The sequence below is a fragment of the Marmota flaviventris genome, chromosome 4 (genome assembly GCF_047511675.1).
Source record: "Marmota flaviventris isolate mMarFla1 chromosome 4, mMarFla1.hap1, whole genome shotgun sequence".
Lineage (NCBI taxonomy): Eukaryota > Metazoa > Chordata > Mammalia > Rodentia > Sciuridae > Marmota > Marmota flaviventris.
The window spans coordinates 9,124,170-9,148,118 of record NC_092501.1 but is presented as its reverse complement, the minus strand read 5'-3'; the positions used below and the strand labels follow the sequence as shown (position 1 = coordinate 9,148,118).

The 23,949-nt window shown below is 51.7% G+C and overlaps 1 protein-coding gene across 2 annotated transcripts in view; it reads left to right on the top strand.

Moving 5' to 3' along the window:
• Positions 1-4,481: 4,481 nt before the first annotated feature.
• Btbd16 (BTB domain containing 16) overlaps positions 4,482-23,949 on the top strand; it is a 47,258-nt gene continuing 27,790 nt past the window's right edge. Inside the window, exons 1-9 of one of the 2 annotated variants that reach the window (XM_027930161.2) lie at positions 4,482-4,715; positions 6,299-6,356; positions 8,294-8,445; positions 11,968-12,041; positions 14,314-14,436; positions 17,548-17,637; positions 18,657-18,771; positions 22,120-22,189; positions 23,402-23,532. In XM_027930161.2, the coding sequence (XP_027785962.2) occupies positions 6,345-6,356; positions 8,294-8,445; positions 11,968-12,041; positions 14,314-14,436; positions 17,548-17,637; positions 18,657-18,771; positions 22,120-22,189; positions 23,402-23,532 (767 nt within the window). In that variant the 5' untranslated portion in view covers positions 4,482-4,715; positions 6,299-6,344. The remainder of the gene's footprint in view (positions 4,716-6,298; positions 6,357-8,293; positions 8,446-11,967; positions 12,042-14,313; positions 14,437-17,547; positions 17,638-18,656; positions 18,772-22,119; positions 22,190-23,401; positions 23,533-23,949) is intronic. The other variant, XM_071610683.1, reaches the window with a different exon arrangement.

The following is a 23,949-nucleotide window of genomic DNA, read 5'->3' as shown; positions in this document are numbered from 1 at the left end:
AGTCTTTATAGACTATTTTCAAACAGGAAAAAAACATTCATAAGAAACAAACAGCCTGGCTACTAATTTGGGGGGCCTCACAAACTTTCTCTGGAGGTGTATCTCTTCTGGGCTTGTGCATTTCATCAGGAATTGTTGTCAGCTTCTTTTTAGGACTTTGCAGCCCCTTCTTCCCCTGTGTCTGTCTGCAGTGCTGCTGGTGTTTTAGTGCTACAAGACATTGAGTTCTGTTTTGTTTTTAACCCCTAGGGACCCCAGTGTGCCAGTTCCTCATTGATGCTCCAAGTCAGGTGAGATAGAAAGCAGTTGTTTGGACATCCCTCCCCCACTCCAGTGGCTGGAATGCTGATGTACATTATGCTCTTCTCTTTCCCTCCCATGGACTGGACTCAGGTGTCTAGGTCATTGCACATCCTGAGCATGCTGGGCACCACCAGGTAAATAGTTTTCAGAGAAAGATGCTAGAGCTATTTTCATTTTTGTTTATTTGTTGTCTGCCGCAGTCTGGCTGGGCACAAATCACGAGCCACTGAAGCAGGAACAAACTTTATTTTTAAACTGCAGGAAAACACTTCACACAGCTCCCGGGGAATCCTCCCGAATGCGCCAGGAGGCTTGTCCAGGAACCCCCAGCCGGAACTATCTCTCCCGGAAATCCCTCCTCCTGCACTTCCCCAACCAATGGGAACTCTCGGGGAATCCCCGGAAATCCCCACGAGAACTCCAAAATAGTGCGAGAACTCCAAAATAGTGCGAGAACTCAAAAGTTGTGGCAGAGGCAGACAGGCAGAGGCGCCTGTCAATCAATACTGTTGGCAAAATGCCAGGGGCCATACAGACTCAGCCGTGGCTCTCAGCAGTTGTCTTTGATTTACAGCTCAGTTCCTGAAAGTTCTGTGGAGAATGTATGTGCTAAGAACTCTAGGGGTGGGACTAAGGCCCTGGATCCCTGAGCTCAGATGCTGCAGGAAGTGATGGACCCAGCCAAGGCCAGGCTTTCTGTGTAGAAGCCATCAGGACTACGGCACCCTAAGCAGAAAGACACTCCCTACAGTGGCCAGTAGGGGGAGCCCAAGGACCTGCTTAGCTGGGTGCCCCAGAAGTGGTCCCCACAGGGCAGGTGGGATGTCAAGAAAGTCCTGGGTAATGTATTTCAAACTTTACAAATTTTTTTCTAGTTGTTAATAAACCTTTATTTTATTTATTTTTTCTTTGTATGCAATGCTGAGAATCAAACCCAATGCCTCACATGTGACTTGCAAGGGCTCTACCCACTAAGCCACAACCCCAGCTCCGTCAAACTTCTTCTTCTTCTTTTTAAACATTTTTTTAGTTGTACATGTACACAATATATTTATTTTTATTTATTTACTTGTTTTTATGTGGCGTTGAGGATCGAATCCAGGTCCTCATGCACGCGAGGCAAGCCCTCTACCACTGAGCTACAACCCCAGCCCTCCATCAGACTTTTTAATTGAAAACTTACATGAGGCCTTAAAGTCCAGGGGCAATTATCTGGGAAAAGTTTTGGGTGAAGAGGAAGAAGCAGCATAGAGAAAGCAGATCTGTCCACTTATGCAGGCTTCTTCTACGATATACCCCTACACTGCATACACACACACACACACACACACACACACACACACACACACACCATGGTCTTGGAATTGGGATAGGATGCGGGCAGTAGACCAAACTTTAAAAGGAAAGGTGCAGGATGTGTGTGTGTGCCTATGTGGCTGTCGGTGTGCGCTGCTGCAGTTCCCCTGTGCAGACACTCAGCCTGCCTGGCTGCAGGGCCTGCACCCACCACTGATGTCCAGCAGAGGGGGCTGGTTACACCAACCACCATCTGCTCCACACCAGGAAACAATGTCACCATAAATAGTCATGCTCAAGAATGTTAGGGAGGATGTGGGGGAAAAGGCAAACATTGCTGGTGGGACTGCAAATTGTTGCAGCCAATATGGAAGGCAGTATGGAGATTCCTTGGAAAACTGGGAATGGAACCACCATTTGAACCAGCTATCCCACTCCTTGTTTTATACCCAAAGGACTTAAAAACAGCATACTACAGGGAAACAGCCACATCAATGTTTATTGCAGCACAATTCACAATAGCTAAACTGTGGAGCCAGCCTAGATGCCCTTCAGTGGATGAATGAATAAAGAAAATGTGGTATACATACACAATGGAATATTACTCAGCAATAAAAGAGAATAAAATCATGACATTTGCAGGTAAATGGAGAAGATAATGCTAAGTGAAGTTAGCCAATCCCAAAAAACCAAATGCTGAAGGTTTTCTCTGATATAAGGAGGGTGATTCATAGTGGGGTGGGGTGGGGAACATGGGAGGAGTAGACAAACTCTAGATAGGGAAGGGGGTGAGAGAGGAAGGGAAAGGGGAATGGGGGTAGAAAAGAGGGTGGGATGAGATGGACATCACTACCCTAAGTACATGTATGAAGACACGAATGAGGTGAATATACTTTGTATGCAACCAGTGATATAAAAAATTGTGTTCTATATGTGTCATATGAATTGTAATGCATTCTGCTGTCATATATAACAAATTAGAATTAAAAGAAGAATGTGGGGGAAGACATTTGTAATATTTTGAGTGAACAACTCAGGTGAAAAAAGTAAATAGAGTACAATCTCATCTTTTAAAATTTATGCATACACACACAAAATATTGATATACTATTGACAGTTAACTTTGGCCATGGAATTCGAATTATTTTTCTTTTCAATATATTTTGCCTCTGAAATTGTCCCTATAAGTGAGTTGCATTTGCAAAAGGAAAAAAAAAAATTCCACAATACTTTGTTTTTCAAGTGTGAGAGCCCCGGGGCCTGGCTCAGGAAGGTAGGCTCTGCCTCTTGCCTCTGGCTCCTGCAGGCCGGGCAGCAGGGTTGGAGGCTGGCTACCCAGGGGAGGGTAGGCAGGATCTAAAACGTAAAACAAAGGCAGTGTCTGCCCCCAGTCTCTTGCCACACTGTTCTCCTGCCAAATGCATCCCTCCTGCCTCTCCTGACCTCTCTGGCAGTGCTAGTCAAAGAGGAGAGTGACAGTGGGTTCCTTTGGACCCCACCTCAAGTCTGACTGTGGCACCAGCTGCTGCTGCTGCCACTAAACACAAAACCCTGAGCATCAATTGTTCTTCAGCCAGATGGCAGCAGCTGCTAGGGTCACTCATAGCCTACCACGAAACCCCCTCCTATTTTATTCCCAAACCCCACATCCAATGTACAACCCAAAGACACTGCTCTAAACCAGTCCACCCCATTCATGAATACATGAATGCAATTGCCAACAATGACATTTGTGTACTAGCACCAGGACCAGGACCTACAGGACACATGTACCCACACATACATACATGTATGAACAGGCATGCACACACACACAACATCCATCCACATGCAAAAGCAGAGTTGTTGAGTAGTACATTCAATCAACCAATTCTAGAGGATTTGTCAAGCACTTTCTAAGAGCCAAGTTCAGTTGTTGGGTTCCTAGAAGACAGAGAGTAACCAACTACTCTGCAAAGAGTTCGGGCATCAGGACCGGCAGGATTGCAGGATAAGGAGAGAGGTAAATTCAGAGTTGCCTCCCAACTATGTAGTGTCTTATATTTTCTTGTGTGTGTGTGTGTGTGTGTGTTATGTGGGCTTCCTATTTTCTTGAACACAATTACAGGTAGAGTAGCTACTCTCCTGTGCTACTTTGTAATTTCCATAACTCAGGAGAGGCTGAGAAGAAACCTGGGAGACAGTCCATCCTCCAATCTCATAATCTGCCCAATTTCAGGTTCCTGTTACTATGCCTAGGGCTTTCTGCAACCCTGGAGTAGTGGTCCAAGCTTGATGGACCACGGTTCGAGGTGGATGTGACTGATGCGTTCCTCGGTGGGGGGCAGAGGCTTTGCAAGCCAAGTCACTGAAGACACGGCAAGGTTCCACCCGGGTCCCCGGCATAAAAGCTCTTGGTCTTGCCCTTGACTTTTAGGTAGTTCTTGTTCCCAGAGAGAATAAATTGAAAAATTACCCATCAACAAAGCAACCCATTAGGCAGAGCTCTTAATATTGTAAAACTCCATTTTTATTGAAATATTTTTCTCCAAACGTTTCTGGATACAGAAAGCTAGAGTACCCCAGAATGTCAGAGCTAGGAGGGATCTGATCTGAGAACCTGCAGTCTAACCTCATTGACAGCTGATGCTCAGGGTTTGACCCTCAGGGAAGCCTTTTTAAAGACTCTTCCAGGTGGCCCCAGGTGGCTCCAGGAAGATCCTGGTGCTCTAAGGGAACCGGGGTGGCACTGCTTCTCTGGGAGGAGGCTGGGGAGGAAGTACCTGGGACCCAGTTAGTCCCTGTGAGAAGCCCTTGCTCACAGTGAGAACTTCAGTTCCCCTCTGAGAACCTGGGATACGCCCCATCCTGCGCTGAAACCAGAACCAGAACAGGAAGTGCTTGGAACCTTGCCTGCTGTCGCCATGGTGCCCGCAATGCCCCCAGGAAACCAAGGCAAGCGCCCAGCTAAGAAGAAAAGGGTGAGCTCCAGATGTCATCAGAGCTATCGGAATTCAGGCTCAGGAGTGACCAGCCGCCAGTCCCCCTGAAATTCAGAGACAGTGCGATGAGGGTCCCTCCCCTGGACACATCTCCTCAGTAAACACTCCGCTGCTGGGCGAAAGGGCCTCCCAACTGTAAGTAGGACTGGTTCTTCTATCCAGTCTAGAGACCCAGAGGGCCTCGGAGGGCCGGGTCCTGCTCACACTGGGCTCAGCTGGCAGAGGGACCTCAGGAATTCCTGGCTGGAGAGCAGGGGCTCTGGGAGCTGAGGGGCCACCAGGAGCAGCTGCCATTACTCAGGGGGACTTAGGAGCTGACTCTCAGAAGCCACTAAGGGCATATTGCCTGGTGGGATGAGAAAAGAACACACACGTTCTGGGCCACAGAGGTACCCCTGGTTCAAGATCAGCTAGTGAGGCTCCCGGGTATCCTGTCAAGGGAAGCAGTGGCTGGGAGAGCTCCAGGCGAACCCCAAACCCTTTCTCCAAGCTGAAGGATTCCTGCCATCCTGGAGTCCTGGTGGCGTGTCTCATTCTGGGCAGACTAGGTCTGCCCTGGTGTGGAACGCTGTCCTCTGTTCTCTGATTCCTCTCCGCCACGTTGAGGTCTTGGGGTTGAAATCAAGGGACATGGGAAGCTGGAGGGGGGTTTTCAGGTAGCGAGTTGCAGGCCATTCTAACTCCTGGGTGGGAAGGGGGTGAGAGAAGTAGCTTTGTATTTCCTGGGGATGGGAGAAACCTCCTGGGCAAGGTGGAAATCCAGCCATGAAGGACATATCTTTTTTATGGTGTTGGGAATCACACCTCGGGCCTCACACTCGCTAAGCAGTTGCTCCACCACTGAGCTACACCCCAGCCCAGGCTGACTTGATAGGCAAGGTTTTGGGGAGAAAGGGGGGGTAACAGGGATGGAACTCAGGGGCACTCAACCACTGAGCCACATCCCTCTATTTTGTATTTTATTTAGAGATAGGGTCTCACTGAGTTGTTTAGTGCCTCACTTTTGCTGAGGCTGGCTTTGAACTCATGATCCTCCTGTCTCAGCCTCCCAAGCCCCTGGGATGACAGGCGTGCACCACTGCACCCGGCCAGATTGGTTTCTGTTGCATGCAAACAAATTGCCTTGAAAGACAGTTGGAAAATCCTCTGTTTATTCCCTTTCAAACCCTCTAAGCTGTGCTGGCCATAAGTCCCCTGGGTCCAGGACAGCCCTGGCCACACCTGTTGTTTGGGCCTATTAATAATATTACCTGGGGCTTGGGTTGTGGCTCAGAGCTAGAGCGCTGACTCTACCTGGGTGAGGCACTGGGCTCAATCCTCAGCACCACATAAAAATAAAATAAAGGTATTGTGTCCACCTACAACTAAAAAATAAATATTAAAATAATAATGATATTATCCCTTTAGTAAATTTTACCATCAGCCTGTTTGTTGTCGGCCTTTGGTCCTCCTCAGCTTTGCAGAGCAGAGAATCCTAGGCTGTCCCTGTGCTGCTATATCTGAGTCACTTTCCCAGCACAATGGCAGAGAATTGTCTGTCTACTCCTGTGCCTTTAAAAACCAGATATCCTCTTGATTTGACAAATAACACACATTTGAGACTGACTCCTTACTTTGTGGCAAAATATAGATTCTTTAGGCCAACTTCCTCCATAATATTTTGAAGGACCCTTTGGAAATTTACTGAGCATTTCAAATTTAGCTCTTTTGCCTTTCAGGTGCTCATCTCTTTCCTGCTGTGTATCTCCACTACCATTCATTAAAATGTTGAATCCGGTGAGTAGATCAGCCTCACAAGGAGGAGGTCATGGTGAGGAGAGGCACTGGGTTTCAGCAGGATTGCCAGGTTTCCTCAAGGGCTGGCACCTCCCAGGGCCTCCAGCTCTACGGGCTGAGTCTGCTGGGAAGAGCATGTCCAGGCAGCACCGTCCAGAAAGCAGAGAGCAGCCCACTGTCTGCGCTGACCCCTGTGCATGCCTCACACAACAGCAGGACTACATCTGGACCCCAAGCCAGTTTTCAGTCTCCCGCCATATTTTAGGCACTATGCTAACGCCTATTTCTCAAGCTTTACTTGATCCCTTTTAACAACTCTGAAAGCAAGATGGTATCATCACCACCGTCACCATTATCACCATCAACATCACTACCATCATTACCATCACGGTTACCATCTCGGTCACCATCATCACCATCACACTTCACCATTGCTACCACTACAATCACCATCATCATCACCACCGCCAACATCGCCACCATCAACACCATCATCATACCACCACCATCAGTACCATTGTCATAATCATCATATGTTGTCATTATCATCATCTTTGTCATAGATCCTTCCCATTTCACCTGATTCCACTTTACACGAGGGCAAGAGAGGCTCAAAAAAGAGTACAGTGACTTTCCCAATGCCATACAACTAGTAAGTGGCAATAACAAGATTTGAACTCAGTGGCTGGGGATATAGCTCAGTTGGTAGAGTGCTTGCCTCGAATGCACAATACCCTGGGTTCAAACCCCAGCACCACTAAAAAAAAAAAGAAGAAGAAGATTTATGCTCAGAGCCTCCATTCCACAGTCCCTCCACTACCCTCCTGGTGCCTGGAAGGCTTAGGACCAATTATGTCCATTCATGTGTTTTTCGTGGTGCTTTTTTATTGCTTGGCTTCTTTGAGTCTTGAGTCTGAGGTTTATTTTCATGGTGGGTGGTCTCCCACTCCCTTAAGGAAATAGCTGAAGTTCTTCTGAAGCCTCAAGAAAATTTCTAAGTCAGGCCCCATTCCAAGTGACCCTGCAGTTCCACTCCTGGGTATCAAACAAACAAATAAAAATTAGAAGACGGGCCATCAGCAACAGCTCACCCAGGAATATGCACAGCAGCCTCTTCACAATAGCCCTAGGGGGAGGCATAACCGTGTCCCTTTGCTGACTAGATAAACAAAATGCCGCATACTACATAGTGCACCGTTATTCCGCCTCGAAAAGGAACGCAGTGTGGAAATAATGCTGCTAAATGAAAGAAGCCAGACCCCAAAGGCCTTGAACCATGTGATTCCACGCGCACGCAATATCCAGAACAGGCAAATATGAGGAGTCGGAAAGCAGCTTAGAGGTCACCAGGGCAGGGAGGGGAGAGAGGAGTGACAGCTTCATGGGTATAGGGCTTCTTTTGTGGGGCAATGAAAATGTTCTGGAACTCGATAGTGGTGATGGTCACGTGACATTATCAATGTGCTAAATGTCACTGAATTGTACCCTTTAAAAATGAATAATGTGTTTCATATTTTTCAAATATGAATTTTATGTTTTGTATATTTTGCTAAAAAAGAAAGGCCCCTGCCCAGGATCTCCTTAGTTTAGTCTCTCTGAATGACATTAGGATACTTAAAGAACAGTACTTCAAGCCAAACACTATGACTTGTGGACTCTTCAGAGCAACCTGTGAGGAAACCAATTTTTCCCCCTGACCTTTGGCCTCTGGCCCCTCCTGTCCTTAATCCTAAATTCCAAATAACTCTGTAGCTTTAGATCCTTGGTCTATGGAATACAGACAGCATCCTTATCTTGAGAAGAGACTATGAGAAATATTAGCATGTTTGAAAATTAACCAGCAATTTAAAGTTTGCCTTGATTTTCTTCCTGCTGTACAATTTGGAAACTCTGGCATGCCCAGGAAGTTAAGATTTTCTCTTTCTTTAATCACCCAGCAACACAAAGCACGGCTGGAGCGCCGGATCGTTGGCTCAACCAACCGGTGGCGTTTGCCTCAAGAGCCTTTCTTCGGGGACCTGCTGGCACTTCCCCAGATGTGCCAGGCTTTGGGCATAGACATTGAGGAAACTCTGAAGAACCCAGAAAGGTAGGGGGAATCCGCACCTGTGGTTGGGCCACCCTGATTGGATGGAGGGGCTGTCATGGGCACATTGGCAAGGTGGTGACAAAAATGCAGAGAGAGGCTGACAATATTTTTTCTAGACTTTTCTTTTGCACCTGGAACTTGGAGACCCCCACAAGATTCTAAATGTACCATCCAGGAACTGAATGATTTCTTGACCAAACTTGGTGGCTGAGTGTTTGGACACCTCTCACAAATGCCCATTTCTACCCATCAGTTGATCCCCCTCAATCTCATGGCCCCTCAGCAGCCAGCTGGACTTTCACTCCTCCACGCTATGAGTTTTCTCATACCTGTCCCCACAACAGACTGGACCTATTGCAGAAGGAACTCTTCACTTCCCTAGTGCCTCTACTGGTTGGATTCCATGCACTCTGGCTGGCAGTATCTATCTCATGAGCTGAAGGTCAAGCCTGATGAGCAGGGGCTGCACCCCTGGGGAAGAGTCTGGCACACAATTTCTGCTTGCCCTCTGTTTGCTGAGGTAGTGGCCACATCTTCCCTCCCTTCCCTTCCAGACCCCCTGGCCAATGGGGAGCCTGGTTGAACCACAAGGCATCCATCCCTCCCCTGAAACGCCCACAGCAAGCCCTGCTCCTGTTGCTGATGCTGTAATTGTTGCTTCTTCCACTTGAGGGCGCTGGGTGCTTGGACAGGAGCTGGACCCATCTTGTTTTCTGGTTGGTAAAGGCTCTCGGGTAGGAAGCTGGGACACGGGCTTCCAACTTCCCATTTATGTCCTGTCCTGAGCAGGCCCATGCCTGGGTGTTGCCCAGCTGGCCAGTTGGTTGCATCTGTGTCCACAACGCTGCGGGCCCTCAGGCCAGTGTTCAGAGATGCTGCAGCACCGCTGGTTGCTCTCCTCCTCAGGGCCTGGGCCATGGGGGAAGGGGTGACAGATGAGGAAATGCTGGCTTCCTTTCAAACAACCTTATCCTTTTGTGGCTTAGTTTCTTTATCTGCATACAGGATATGCTGTTTTATGGGATTGCAGTGAGAATTATGGCATAATCCAAGGAAAGAGTTCAGAACAGCGTTTGGCACAAGTACGCCCATGTCAGGCAGAGTCCCTGGTGAGATGTGGCATGTGTGGACTCACACTGTCACCTGAACCCAGAAATCCAGCATGGGCGAAGCCCTCCTCAGGCAGGGCCCAAGGGAAGGGCCACCCCACTAAGACTCTAAGGGTCATGGTGCTGGACAGGGCCCAGAGCCCTCCCTGCTCCCCACCTGGTGACCCTGCCTGATGTTTTCCTCCCATATGGCCTGCAATGCCACGCCCATCCCTAGGGCGGAGGGAGGTCACACCAAGGGGCAAGATGTCAAAATGGGACCCATAGATGTTTACCAGAGAGCAGTTCCAGGAGAGTGGGCTGAGAGCCTGAGGGTCTGAGTCAGAGAGGAAGCGGAAGGGCAAATGTCAGTTGAGTGCACGTGGACACGGCCTCCCGGACATTTGCCCTCTGCCCACCCAAACATCTCCATTTTATGAGGAAAGCATTGAGACACAGGTTGGTCCAAGGCTGCATGGCAGAAAACGGAAGGACTGGGACCCAGCCCAGGTCTGTGAGACTCCTGAAGGAGGCCATGTGTCCCTGAGAAACTTAGAGGATCCCCTTCCTTTCTCCATCATGGGCCATGATCTGGGGGAGGGAGCTCCCAGCCTAAGAGCACAGTCCCCATCTGCCACATCGTTCATCTCAGGCCATTTAGTCCCCCAAAGGGTAAAGAGATGCCATTCATCCATCACTCGCTGGGTTCTGCAGAGCCGGAACGATGGAGAGCCCACCTTGAGAGGCACCTCGACCCCCGGAGGAGGCAGGGTGCTCACTTTGCTCTGGCATCTCCTGGCTCAGCTGGTGACAGGGATGTTTGTGAGTGTGGTTGAGCTCATGGGCATTGCCCCATATTTTCCAAAACTCATGGCTCCCTTTTGAAGACGTGGTCCAAACTCTTGACCCTGTCCAGCTCTATGTTCCCAAACATGTCACCCAAGCCACCAGGGGGTTGAGGGAGGATGTGAGGGTGGCTGGGTCCTGCCCACAGTCCTGGTGGGTAAACAACTCATGCTCCCTGAGCCCCTCCTGAGACTGAGTCACTCCCAACCCTCTCTGGCCCTGGAAAGGGCGGCACGGGCAGTATTATTCACAGCTCCTCCACACACCCTGGCCCGCGAGGGCTTCTGGGAGTGCAGGAAAACAGCATGCCTGAGTAGACACCACACTACCGGGACCAGATGTGGTCATCAAGTGCTCCTTGGCTGGCTGGCCTTTTTGGGATGACCACCCTCAAACCATAAATATGTGACTCAAATTTTGTTTCATTTCCTTGCTTAGTGGGCTGAGTACATAGTGTTTGTGGAAAAGCATTTATCTATTTGTCATTCATCCATTGAGACACTCACTGAGCCCCGGCATGATGGCTTGCAGATCTGAACCACAGGGCAGAGCTATAAACCAATGCTCTATGGTGCAGAGGACCCTGAGCAATTGGGCAGCCACAGGTCACCCAGAAGGGCCTTCAGTGGTGCTCATCCTGGGGTGGGGGGGGTGCTGGCCTAGCTTCACTGGACAAGGCAACGACAAAGTCCATCCTGAAGGTGTGTAGGAGCCCCTCAAGGAAAAAGGCAAGCAGGAGAGCAGGAGTGCGCTGGGGCCCCGTGGCAGGGCCTGTGGGGGAGAGGAAGCAGGAGCCCGCCTACGGTTGAAGCTGTCAGAAGGGGCTGGATGGGGGGGCGCCCAATGAGGCATGAGGCAGAGAGTGACGCAGGAGCTCTTAGCTGAGCCAAGGAGTTTGGGAGCACTGGGGGACGGTAGGGACACTCAGCAGGAGAGGCAGGACCAGCTCTGCAGGACCAGGCCTGCATCCTGTGAAGGAGGGCTGGCGGTGGGGGTGGAGGAGTGAGTGACCGGGAGGAGCTTAGGTAAAGGTCATAATAATAAAGACAAAGACCACGGACCAATACAACAGAATATCATCAGGTGGAGGCAAGCAGCTGGACATGACGGCACTCAGCAGGCCAGCCTGGGCCCTAGGGGCTGGACCCTGGCAGGAGGAGCAGGCTAGAGGCACTGTGACTGGGGACTGTATAACTGCCAAACAAAATTGTTGGTGATTTAGTCCCAAAAGTGGGTAGAACATGCTGTTGTTTTCTCCAAAGGATATTTATTGAGCACCTACCATCTGCCATTGTTTTAGAGACTCACCAAATAAGGTGTAGTTCGGGCAGCCAGGGGCAGCCTCAATACCTCCCTGGTAAGACCGACCCACAGACTGGACATGGGAGTCAGTGTTGGGGACCAGCCGGCAGCCTACAGTGGTCAAATCCACGCACAGTGACCTGAGGAAGCTCCCCCAAAGGGCATGATGTGACAAGGTGGTTGTTGGTGGCTGCAGGGAAGCACACACTGGAGTGGTGTGTGTCCCAGCTGGAGAAAAATGTCAGGATTAACTCTTGGATTTTTTTGGTTTGTGTTTTCCCTTGAGGTTACGTATTCCAAAAATCCAGAAAATTTTCACTGAGAATTTGAAGGACAAGGCCAGCCAAAACGGGGAAGCAGGTGAGTTTTGTCATCTGTGGGTGAAATCAGAATGTGGCTGAGTTTAGGGGACTCTGTGGTCTTTACAGTTCAGATCACTAGACCTCAAGCAACCATTCCTGTCCACTGGCCTGTAAATATTTGTCAAATACATGATGAATGAAAACCAAGCTCAGTAAACACACAAGGACAAACGGACTAACGAGTCGCCCTTAGATTGGAAGACGAAACAGTGACGTTCAGCACCAGGCAGCTGCTTTGGGCTGCTTTATCCCCTTTGGGCTTTAACCAGTTATGACTTGGACATCCACATCTGTGCTTGTCCAAGAGAACTTTCCTGAAATAGAACCAAGAATCAGAACTGGACCATCCAGTTCTGAACAAAGGTCCATTGAGCCACAAGAAACCTAGACAAGTCAGCTCTCTCCTTCCTCCCTTCTTTCCTCCCTTCTTTCCTTCTTTCTTGTGATATTGGGGATTGAACCCAGAGCCTCATGATGCTAGGCATGGGCTCTACCACTGAGCTACTCCCCCAGCCCAAAGTCAGCCCTTAAAGAAGTTTTTTGGGGAAGGATAAACCCGACCCCATGTAGTGCTGCCTGAGTTCAGAGCTGAGCCCCTTTCCAAGGAGAGACTAATAGATTTCTTCTCACCCATCAATTCTGATTGACCCAGAAAAGGTCCATCTTTTGAGGCTATCTCCTGACTGGGAGAAAGAGCTCTAAGATCGACTGGCGATGTCTGTCCTGCATCGGCCGTCCTTGAAAGTGGAAAGCAATGTCCAGTGAGGGACCATGTTTGATCCAGTTATGCTCCTGCCTGTGGTCACCCTAAGAGTGGGATTTTTTTTCTAATTCAGCCTAACCAGACCACCTGGGCTGATCCAAGAAGTAAGGTGTGATCCCCAGGTGAATAGCAAGAATAGTAACAGGAAGAAGAAACAGATATCCCAGGTCACACAGTCACACTGATGGCAAAGCCAAGAAATAACTGGATGGGGCTCGTTAGCCCTACAGGTCCTATCTAGCACTGAAATTCAGGGTTTGGGGAGCTCAGCCCTTGCGTCATCCCTTCCTCCAGCTCTGTGCTAACACAGGAGTTGAGCTGTGCAGAGCCCTCTCACCCTGCCTCACCTGGCTGGTGTCCTTGGATACTCCACCTGCCCTCCTGTGAAAGTCTCTTCTTTTTAAATCATCCATGCAATCCACAGACAAGATTCCCCCTATAAAACCTTCTGCGGGGGCTGGGGTGGTGGCTCAGTGATAGTGTGTTCTCCAGGCATGTGCGAGGCACTGGGTTTGTTCCTCAGCACCACATAAAAACAAGTAAATAAAATGGTGTCCATCTACAACTAAAAATATATATATTAAAAAAGGAAAAGTTGAGACATTAAAAAAAATGATTTAAAACCTTCTGCAATTTGCAAAGGGCCTTCTTCACGTTGTCTTTTTTTAAATTTTTTTATTTTTGGTAGTTGTAGATGGACACGCACCTTATTTTATTTGTTCATTTCTATGTGGTGCTAAGGATGGATCCCAGTGCCTCACACGTGGTAGGCGGGCGCTCTCCCACTGAGCCCCAGCCCCAGCCCACATTGCCATTTTATTTCATATTTTCTAGTGAAATAATGAACTTTGTGCTCATCTCCACTCCCTAGAGGAGAGAGACTCAGCAGACCCTGCCTCTCTGACAGGCCTCTCGCTGTGTTGTGACTTTTCTGTGGCCTTTCAGGTACTAACCATCCAGAAGTTCTCAGCAGGGAACAGGAATGATTTTGCTCCCCAGGGCACTGGCAATGTCTGCTGACCTTCTTGGTTGTCACAGCTGGGGAGGGGAGTGCTGCTGGCATCCAGTAGGTAGAAGCTAAGGATGCTGCTGGGCATCCGTAATGCACAGCACAGTCCTCACAGAGTCGTCACCTGCCCCGAGTGTCAACAGTGCTGAGACTGAGGAACACTGTAATGAGGTCCCACCAGAGTGTTCCAGCCAGTGTCCCTGAAAGGTTCCTGGGAAACCTTTTCCAATTCCCAAAACGGGAGGGCAGCCCGTGTGCCCCTGAAGCCCCACAGCTTTGCAGGCAGCTCTCTGGGTTCACCGCTGGCTCAGTGAGGCTGCCCTGGTGTCCCCCAGGTCGCTGAGCTCCTTTAGGGCTGCACCTCACTGAGACCTGAGGCAGCTGCTTGCCACTGGTCCTGCTTAACAGCCGGGACTGAAAGGAGTGTCTGGAGGCAGTCACGCGGCTCTGTGCGGGGACTTTCCTGCCTCGCTGCTCAGTGTCATTTTCTCCCCTCAGACGTGACTCTCGAATGCCTGGGCTTCAAGTGGGAACTCCACCAGCCCCAGCTGCTCCAGTCGGAGACCTTGACCAAGCTGTACTTGGCAGCCCTGGGCCGGGGCGGTTCAAGCCCCCACCGAGGTAATTTCCCACGGACCCAGGGTGGATCCCCAAGCCCCCCCCCCCCCCCGCCCGGGCTGGAGAGACCCCAGCTTGGAGAGAGGTTATCTGTTTTGAGACCAGGGTCCCTGCAGGAAATATGGGTGTGGCTCTGGTGTGAGCTCAAGGTGTGCTCAACCTCCACGCCCTCAGCTGTCCAACAGGGACGGAGACTCTTATCCCCTGGCTCTGAAGCCCGAGGGAGGTCACCGGAGGGGGTTCTGCAATAATGCCAGGTCCCAGTGAGCACTCAGCACATGCCCCCTGCCAGGGGTCATCCTTGGGTTCCCCAAGTCTGGTAGGGGAGATATGGAAACTCGAGATGCTTCTTAGAGAAGAGAAATGGACTGTGTCGAGTCCCTGAAGGGCTTTCTGGAAGGCAGGAAGTCCTAGTGCTGACTTGGCTTGTTTGCCCCAGCTACGCTGGTGGAGGCCTACTGTGTGCCTCTGGTTTTTCTTTTGTTTCCCTTTTTTCTCTTTTCCTTTTCTTTCTTTTTAACTTCTCCTTCCAAAAAGAATTTAGGTCACACCTCTCTCTCTCTCTCTCTCTCTCTCTCTCTCTCTCTCTCTCCTCTCTCTCTCTCTCTCTCTCTTCTTCCTTCCCTCCTTCTTTTCTTTTCCTCCTTTAAGTCCTGGACACCTCAGCCTGCTCTTACCTGTTTGATGTCTTCCTCAGCTTCATTGCCAACTTCTTGGGGCAACAGATGGGCACCACCAGGGCTGACTCACAAGCAGGTGCTGTGGAAAATTCACGGCCCCCAAAGCCAGCCAGCGGTGGTCAGGATGGGATTACGGCTCCAGGATGTGGCAGCAGGGCCCTGTTATTCCAGAGCCAGATGGGCAGCCAGAGACCCCGGCCGCCGCCCCTCCTGGGCCTGGAGAGGGCACCCTGGGAGCCGCCTGGTCACCGGGCCCCTGACTCATCTCTTCCCCGGCAGAGCTGGCAGTGAGAGCCCTCGTGGCTTTCCTGTAGGACTGTGGCAGCCGTGACTCCTGCTCGGGATGGTTTTTACTGCTCTTAAGCATCTGTCCTGGTGTCCTCAAGAGCAGGACCGGCCTCTTCCATCTCCTCTGTACCCGATCAGAGCACTCACCAAGCCATCAGTGAGGGCTCTGGTGACCTAGACCACAAGCACACTGGGAAGCAGGAGGGTCACTGTTAACATCATGGCTCAACGGGTCTAGAATGATGTCACTGAAGAGAAGAGGCTCGACACCAGGGTGGCTCTGCAGATATGACCCCCACTCCCAGGCCATAGGCTGGGCCTGGCTGGAGGTGTCAGGGAAGGCACAGCGAAGAGACCCCATTGCCCTTGGCTGTCACAACTCTCCAGGATCCTCCCGAGGTATCCCTGGGGCTCCATGTCTCCAGGAAGTTCCATGGGAGCGAAGTCCTGCCGTGCCTTCAAAAGCAGAGCTTATCTCCCAAGGACAGCTGTGTTCTTGACCCCACACACCTTCATGTTCTTGAGGTTGTCCACGTGGCTATCCTGGAGTCGGCAGCAGAGGAGGTTTCTGGGCTCTGTGAAGAGGCACAGCCTCTCTGCTGCTCGGTCCCTTTCCATCTAGCACAGAGGTGCAGCTGTCCCTGAGCAGGCCACATTTATTCTCGGGTCAAAATCCAAAAGAAACGGCTCTCTTACTAAACACACACTGAGAAACTCCTGAGCATATGAGCCCCGTCTGATCTGGGGGCTTTTTCACCTGGAGGGAGGTTGACTTGTCTTCTGCTCACTCTGGCCTGGCTGGTACGAAGGGGTGAAGTGCTCAGTTTATGCCAGGCCTTGTGCCAGGACCCTGCCATCTGAGCAAACCCAAAATGATGGCAAAGCCCAGTAAACATAAGATCCCTCCCGGGCCTGACCAGCGGGCATCGTCTCACTCACTACCCGCCACAGGCCGAGTAGTTGGCAGGGTCGCTCAGCAGGAGGGTGAGCGGTAATGCCAAGGGGAAAATGACCCAGAGGTGGGATCAGGCCTGGTGCTTAGTAAGTGCTTGACACATGTTTGCTGAGTGAAAGCTGAACAGCCAAGTGCCAGAGGATAGTGAAGGGACATTGAAGAAAAGGGGCATTTGGGGTCTTTTTTCCTGAAGTGTGACCTACATTTTGGCTCTCAAATGGTTTTTCGCTACCTGGAGCCTTGAGCTCACTGATGATGGAGTCTTCATTCCAGCAACTCAGTGACATCTACTGAGCCCCGGTGTGTGAAAGAGTGCTGTGGCTTCTGGGGACGGAGCCACCAGCCAACCATCAATGTGCCTGCCCGGTGGATCGTCCCCAGCAGCCCTGAGGGGGAACAGCGGGTTGTGGGCAGGTTGGTCCATGCAGAAGGAAAGGCCTGTCTGCAGGTGGTAGGAGTGGGTGCTACCGCACGTGTGGGGTCAGGAAGGCGTCTCTGAGACGGCACGTGTGGGCAGGTCCCCGAAGAGAAAGAAGCAAGGAGGGGTCCACACTGTCCTGGAGACAAACCCAGAGGGGCATGTTTGGGATCTGGTGCAGGGGAAGGGGTGGGAGGCCATGAAGGTCCCGGGGCCACGGATAGGACATTGGCTTCTGCCCCAGAGCTGCCTGAGAGCAGCTCCAAGCTGATGGGTTGGCTGGGGATGGATTGGTGACCCCAGTCCTTCCTCCTGGGACTCCTTGGTGGCAGGCATCTGCAGTTTGGAGATCTGTGGGTCAAAGTGTCAACAGCCACTGGAAGGACATTTCAGTCCCCCACAGATGGCCACTCTGCTCCCACTCAATGCCTGACCTGCCTACCCGAGGAGCTCAAGTGCACTCCCAGGTGAACCAGAGACGCCTGGAGAGGGACAGAGGGAGGGAGGTAGGGGGTGATGTGCATCGGCCATAAAGGGTCATTGGAAGCTGAGCAGTGCCGGCCCCAGGTCCGGGACTCTCTACACTACTTCTGTAACTTCCTGTGAGTCTGAAAGTATTTTTTAAAAAAGCACTTATTTTAAACATGCGTCCATTAACCGAGCTGATGCAATGGGATGCCTGTGGAGACCCAGGCGAGTGAAGGGCAGCGGGAGCCTCCTTCTGTGCCTCCACTGCTGGCCTCTGCAGATCACTGTCTGACTTCCTTCCCTAGCTCTGTTGCCTGGGAAGGTCCAAGAACGCTCCCGTGTAAAGAGGATGATCATTTCCCTAAAGATCAACGATCCAGCGGTCACCAGAGTTGGTAATGCAGCCCTGTCTTCTCTGTCCCCATGTGCCACTGACTGGGCAGCATTCCCAGATTCAGAACATGCAGGTGGCACACACAGCCTTGTCCAAAGTGCCGAACAGTGCCAAGCAAGAAGGGACAAGGGGGCTAGGGCACCTGGGAGAAACCGAAGACGGTGAAACCGTAGGAGAGGGAGGTGCTGCCGTGGGAAGGAGCCCGGGGGCAGGAGGGAGCCGGCCTCTCAGGCCAGGGACAGTGGCACTGCCCCTCCAGAGCCCACACCAGCGGGCCACCTTTGCTCCCCAGCAGCACCCACCCACTCCTCCAGCCAAGGACCCCCACCGGCTTCTATTAGCAGAGGCCTCCCCCAGGGTGCTCTCTTGGGCTCCCTTTGTCCCCATCCTTTCCCAGTCATGGGTTGCTGTGTTAAAGTGGCATGTGTGACATCACGTGACAACACAGCTATGAATGGCTAGGTTAGGAGATGATCCACTTAAGCATGGGTCAGCCAGTCATCCTCAGAGTCCACCGCGATAGCACAACAGGCCAAGCCCATCTGACCCCACCAAGGCCGGCCAGTTCTTGAACAATCAAGCTGTCCTGGCTCCTCCCAGGAGTCTCTGTTCCTTACCAAAGTCCCCAGACTCCAAGGAGAGTCCATGGGAAGCTGTATGTTGTCTCTGGAGAAAAAAGTTCACCCACCTACTCATGGCATTCTGCACAAATTCAGGCACTCGTGATCCCTCAGGGCCACAGACCCCGGGTTGGGGGAGATCCCCAAGATGTCTCACTCTCATGGTGACCCCAAGGCACAGACCCAGAGAAGGTCCTTCCAGCAGGAGCTCAGCTTGCTTTGGCTCCATGCTGAACTCCCCCGGGGAGTCGTCAGGGGCCAGGCAGTGCCAGCCCCAGGTCCAGCTGTGCCTTATCTCCAAGGGCGTCTCTGCCTACCCAGCTCAGGAGTCCTGAGGCCCTGGGGTGCTGCCTGGCGTGCAGAGCCTCGTGCAGAGCCTCCCTTGTCTGCTCCTCCCCAGCCTTCGCCACGGCTCTGAAGAACCTCTACCTGAAGGATGAGGAGATGAACGTGGAAGAAGTCCTGGGCGTGCTGGCCTCCGCCCACGTCCTGCAGTTCAGCCACCTGTTCAAGAGGTGAGGAGGAGGAGGAGGAGGGCCAGGGCCGGCCTGGGCCCAGTGCAAGCGCCCTTCCCGGCCCACCGCATGGAACAGTCCTCTTCTCGGGGCTGACTCCCGGGGTCCTGTGTGCCAAGAAAAGCACGACCCCCACCCCAGGCGCTCGGAGCGTGGGCCTGAGCCTGCTCTCTGGAGCCGGCTGCGTGCTCAGTTTAGCCAAATGATTCTTGACTCACAGGAGTGAAATGCGACTGGGGAAGGGGCTCTGTGGCTGGGGAGATGCTGCAGGTATGCAGAGTGAATTCCCAGGAGCCCCAGGTCCAGGTGCTTGTCATTGTCACCTGTGTTCACTTGGGGGTTAAAAACTTCTAGATCTCGTGCATACCCTAAACGGGCCACTGGGGACAAGCTCATTCCCCGTCCCTCTCAGGTCTCATCTTTTCTGCTCGTATCAGATAGTCTTGGTTTTTCTTTTATAACAATATTTTTATTACTGTGAATGTTATACGTTAGAAATCTTTTTGAACAGAGAAAATGCAAAGATTGAAGTCAAGGTTGTGGGGAGCGTCCTCCCTGCTGGGCATTCAGAGCCTGCGGCCCCAACCAGGCTGCCCAGGAGGAGCGACCTGGCCAGGGGGCAGCAGGAGTTCAGAGTGGATTGGCGTCCGCTGGGAAAGCTCCCCATCCTGACGACACCGGGCTCTAGACACCCAGGGAGCCGCTTCTGCCCGCGACGTCCAGGGGCTGGGGCAAGGCAGCCAGCCTCGGGCGGTTGAGTCGGAGGCGCCCAGTTTTTATTGAACTTTTTTGCACAGTCCGGGCACGTGAGCTGCAGGGGCTGTGTTCAGCCCTGCAATAAGCTTCACCTCGGCCTCCGCATACCTCAACCGTCTCCACCGTAAAGCGTGACTCAGTATTTGTGCCATCTGCCTCCCAGAACTTTCCTGGGTTTAAGGGATGTGGACACAAAGGGCTTTGAGGTGGCGCGTTTGCTACAGTCAGACACATTCTCCACAGGCTCCTTTCATCTTCTCTGCACCCCTGGGAGGTAGTACTGTCACTACACCCATTTTACAGACGAGGAGCCTGAGGCTTCAAGGCTACACAGGTTCTAAGTAGGAAAGCCAAGAACTGAAGGAGGTCGAGGAGCCCCAAGCCTACACCACGAACGTGGCACTACTCTGCTGTGCTCAGTTGGGTGGTCGTGTTGTCGCTGGCCTGCCCCCTCCCTGGAGCAGCAGTCGGCCAGGTGGGGCTGCCTAGGGTGGTTCACCTGTCGTGTATTCAGTCACGCCTTCATCTCCAGCCCACTCCTTCAAGAAGGAGCTCTTGGCCTCTCCAGGATGCAAGGAGACAGAAAGGGACAGATAGGCAGGTCACTGTCCTCGAAGGCCTCCTGTCCAACAGGCCCAAGACACAGGAAATGAGTCAGGTCAGGCAGAGTGAAGGGCGGAGGCTCCCAAATGGAACATGTTGTGCTATGTATGATTAATTCCAAGTCAGCTGGTGCTCACGATAAGAAAACACGTCCATCAGAGCGTCCCCTTTCTGGAATCCTGTAGTACCCCTCGGTGCCATTCATGCTTACGAGAGGGCACTGAACCAAACGGAAAAGCCTTAGTGGGAATCGTCTCCTAGGGCATCTGGCTCGTCTCCCGGGCTCTCGCAGGACACGTGCCCAGTGCCTGAAGACAGAGGTGCCCTCTGAGAGCTCTTTGTTTTTCAAATTCCCTGAGCAAGTCAGTGTAGAGAGCGAGGAGGGTGGGGATGTCCTGCCTGGCTTGTTTCACCTCCTGTTTCTTCATCTGAGTGAGTGAGTGAGTGAATCCAAGCCCAGAGGGGACACGGCTGCTCTGTAGAGGGCGGAGACAGCAGCTGTCCACAGAGGGCTGATCCATTTCACCTGTGAGAGGCAGAGCCCAGGTGCACGGCTGCAGAGGACGCATGCCGTCTGCGCCCTACCCCAAGGGCCCATGGTGATTTTAGTTCGTGGTGGCTTCCTTGAGGAATACATTTAAAATGTGCAAGAGTTGTTGGAAATCCTGTAGCTTAGGTACACCTTAGGGTGGCCTCTGAGTGATACGGAGCCAGGATCGGGCTTCATATGAGAGCCCCAGAGCTGTTCTCAGGTGCCCTGTTTAAAAAGGTGTGAGCATGCTTTAAGACGGTTTTGCTGAAAAGGGGCTAATATTAGGTATGAATGTTGAGTCACCGAATGTCAAGTCTTCCGTGGCCCCACATTCGGCCAGCAAGTCCACCCCTCGGTCCTGCCAGCTCGCTGACTTGGTGTGGCCCACCCCCTGCGCTGCTGGTCTGCTAACCCAGATTTTCTCCATAAGTAAAATAGGGTTAACAGGAAGTTAGCCTCACAGGTGGCGGTACACCCCTGTGTTCTCTTGGGCTGCTGGTCTCCCAGTCCCATCCCAAACAATTCTTTGTCCTGCTCCTTTAGGGTTTTTTTTGTTTTTTGGTACCAGGTGTCAACCACTGAGCCATACCCCCAGCCCTCTTTTGCACTTTATTTAGAGAAAGGGTCTCACTGAGTTGCTTAGTACCTCTCTTTTGCTGAGGCTGGCTTTGAACTCGCAATCCTCCTGCCTCAGCCTCCTGAGCCGCTGGGATTCCCAGGTATGCACCACCACGCCTGGCTTCCTTCCCGTTTTTAATGTTACTTTTCTGGTTTCTGACCTCTTTTCTGATTTAACCCTGTTAGGTTAGATTCACCTTTTCTGCATTCCCAGGGCACATTGTGCTTTAACTTTAGAACCCTTAACTGTAGTAATGTGGTCATCTGTCCACCTGGTGACTTAACGATGTGTATCACCCCCTAGCCACTAGCTCTGTCTTCACCAGTGCCTGGCACGGGGTGCATGCTTAGTAAATAGACCCTGAAGGATGAGTGAGCAAGTAAACCAGGCCTGGCCGTGACAGAGGACTGAGGCTTCTAACAGAAAGGCTCTCTAAATCCATTTGTTCATAGAGCAGCTCAGGACCTGAGGCCCCACTAGCAGCGCCATGATAGTCAGTGCAGGGAGGAAGCACTCCAGGCGGGAGGACAACCAACTGGCCCTCTTGGCTGAGCTTGAGCTCATTTAGGCATCTGGAGACATGTATGCTCCGAGCAATGACCTTGGCCCTGGTGTCAAGGCCACATTGTTGCCTCTGAGGGATTTGATCATGAGTTGTATCTGCCTCCGCCTGGAGTGCTTTGTCACAGGCCTGAACAAATACCATATCCCTAAAATGAGGCTCCCTTCCTTGTGAAAGGTTGCTGCTGCCCTCCTGGAATTGAATGAAAAACTCTGGGGTCCCCTCCCTGAAAGCAGCCTGAAGGGGCCTCCAGGATCAACAGCTTTCTCTCCGCAGATGTGTGGTCACGATGATGAATGGACTCAGGCCAAGCACCATCAAGAACTTCTACCTGGCTGGCCTCAGGGTGAGAACACCTGGGCAGGGCACATAGACCCAGGGGCATGGGATTATGGGGTGTGGCCTTCAAGAGCACTCTGGACTCTGATTTCACTTGCCAGGCCCAGCTCCAAAAATTCTATTCAAAGTCACCGATTTAAGGTTAGAAATATTTTATTTTACTAAAGGAGTGCACTTGTTTTTTTTTTTTTTTAAAGAGTTCTTTTTAAAGATATGCATTAAGAGTAGAATACTTACAACCTCAGAGGTTGAGAAACAGGGTGTAGCGTGGCCTTTCTCAATGAAACAGCACAGACTTTTCAGAACATTCTAGAATGGAGCCATGAGATCTTGTCCCACCTGAGCCCAGTCAAGTGTGTCCATGTTGGAAGCAAATAATGTCATCCAGCTCTTATTACCAGAGGAGAAAACAGCAACCTGACCAAGGGAGCAAACTCCCAGGGTAGCCAGCAGCTGAGGGGCAGTGCGGGCCTCGCCTCAGGCTTCCTGATTCCAGCTCCCTCCCTGACTCAGGGACACTCACACCAGGAGACAGACTTACTCCAGGCAATGCAGGATTTGCACACAGCCCCATGCCAGGTGCTCTTAGCACCACCTCTAAGAATGTCCTACGTACCTGTTTGACAAAGACCATGTGGTCCCTGCCTTCACCCCACACTGTTGGAAAGTCACTCTCAGTGACATCTTTACATTCTAGTTGACATTTCTCAAAAAATCTTTGGCTTGGACAGATGCTAAGCCCTGAGAACATGCTAAATGTACAGAGACCCTCTCAGGGTCCCTGGATCCAGGGAGACTTTTCCAATTTCCTTGTCCTTTCAACCTTGCTTCTAAAGTTTGTGCCTCAGAACTCCAACGGGATGCCCCTCCCGGGCCCTCAGGAGATCGGTTGACAGCCCAGAGGTCTGCACATGCAAGGCCCAAGGTCAGACAACCTGGGTTTGCTCCTGGCTCTGCCACTTACTAGTGTGTTCCCATGGGAAGAACAGAAACCTTGGAGCCTCAGTTTCTCCATAAGTAAAAATAGGGTTAACTGGAAGCTAGCCTCATAGGGTGGCAGAGAGGACTGGTTCAAATAGTCAGAGTGCCATACCTTGAGCCTAGTAAGCCGGTTCTGTGCTTTTCGAGACTCTAGCATGTGTGCAGTATCACTGACGGCCAGCAGAGGGCGCTGAGAGCCAGGAATTCCTCCGTCGAGCGCCGTGTTTTGTCTTCTCAGTACAAGGAAGAGCAGCTCACCACGGCTTGCGAGAAGTGGCTGGAAATGAACTTGGTCCCTCTGATGGCGACCCAGATCCATCTTCGGCATATCCCTCAGGAGCTGCTCCAAAAGGTGCTGAGGTCCCCCAGGTCAGAGCTAATTCTGGGGGTGCTGCCCAGGGTGGGTATGGAAGAGAGTGGGGGGCTGTCGGGAAGGGAGATTCCCCAGGGTGGCTGCACCCACATCCCTGCAGGACATACCCTTGTCCTCCTTGATTCCAAACTTGCTGCTCCCAGACAGTCACACACTTGTTGTGGGAAAATTTGGAAAACAGGGAAAGGCGGGAAAAGGAAAATAAAACCTCCCATCCAGCCCGGACTCCTTTGCGGAGTCATCCTCCACCTGAACACGTGACTGCCTATTGGTCTCTCTGAAAATTAAGGCCAAGAGTCAACCTTCAGTATCCCCCGCCCTTTACTGCAACCCCATCCACCCCAGTGTCCCGGGACCATCGACGGCTGCACAAGGTAGAACCGTGAGAGTCCTCTGGATACCTCTTTGGCCTC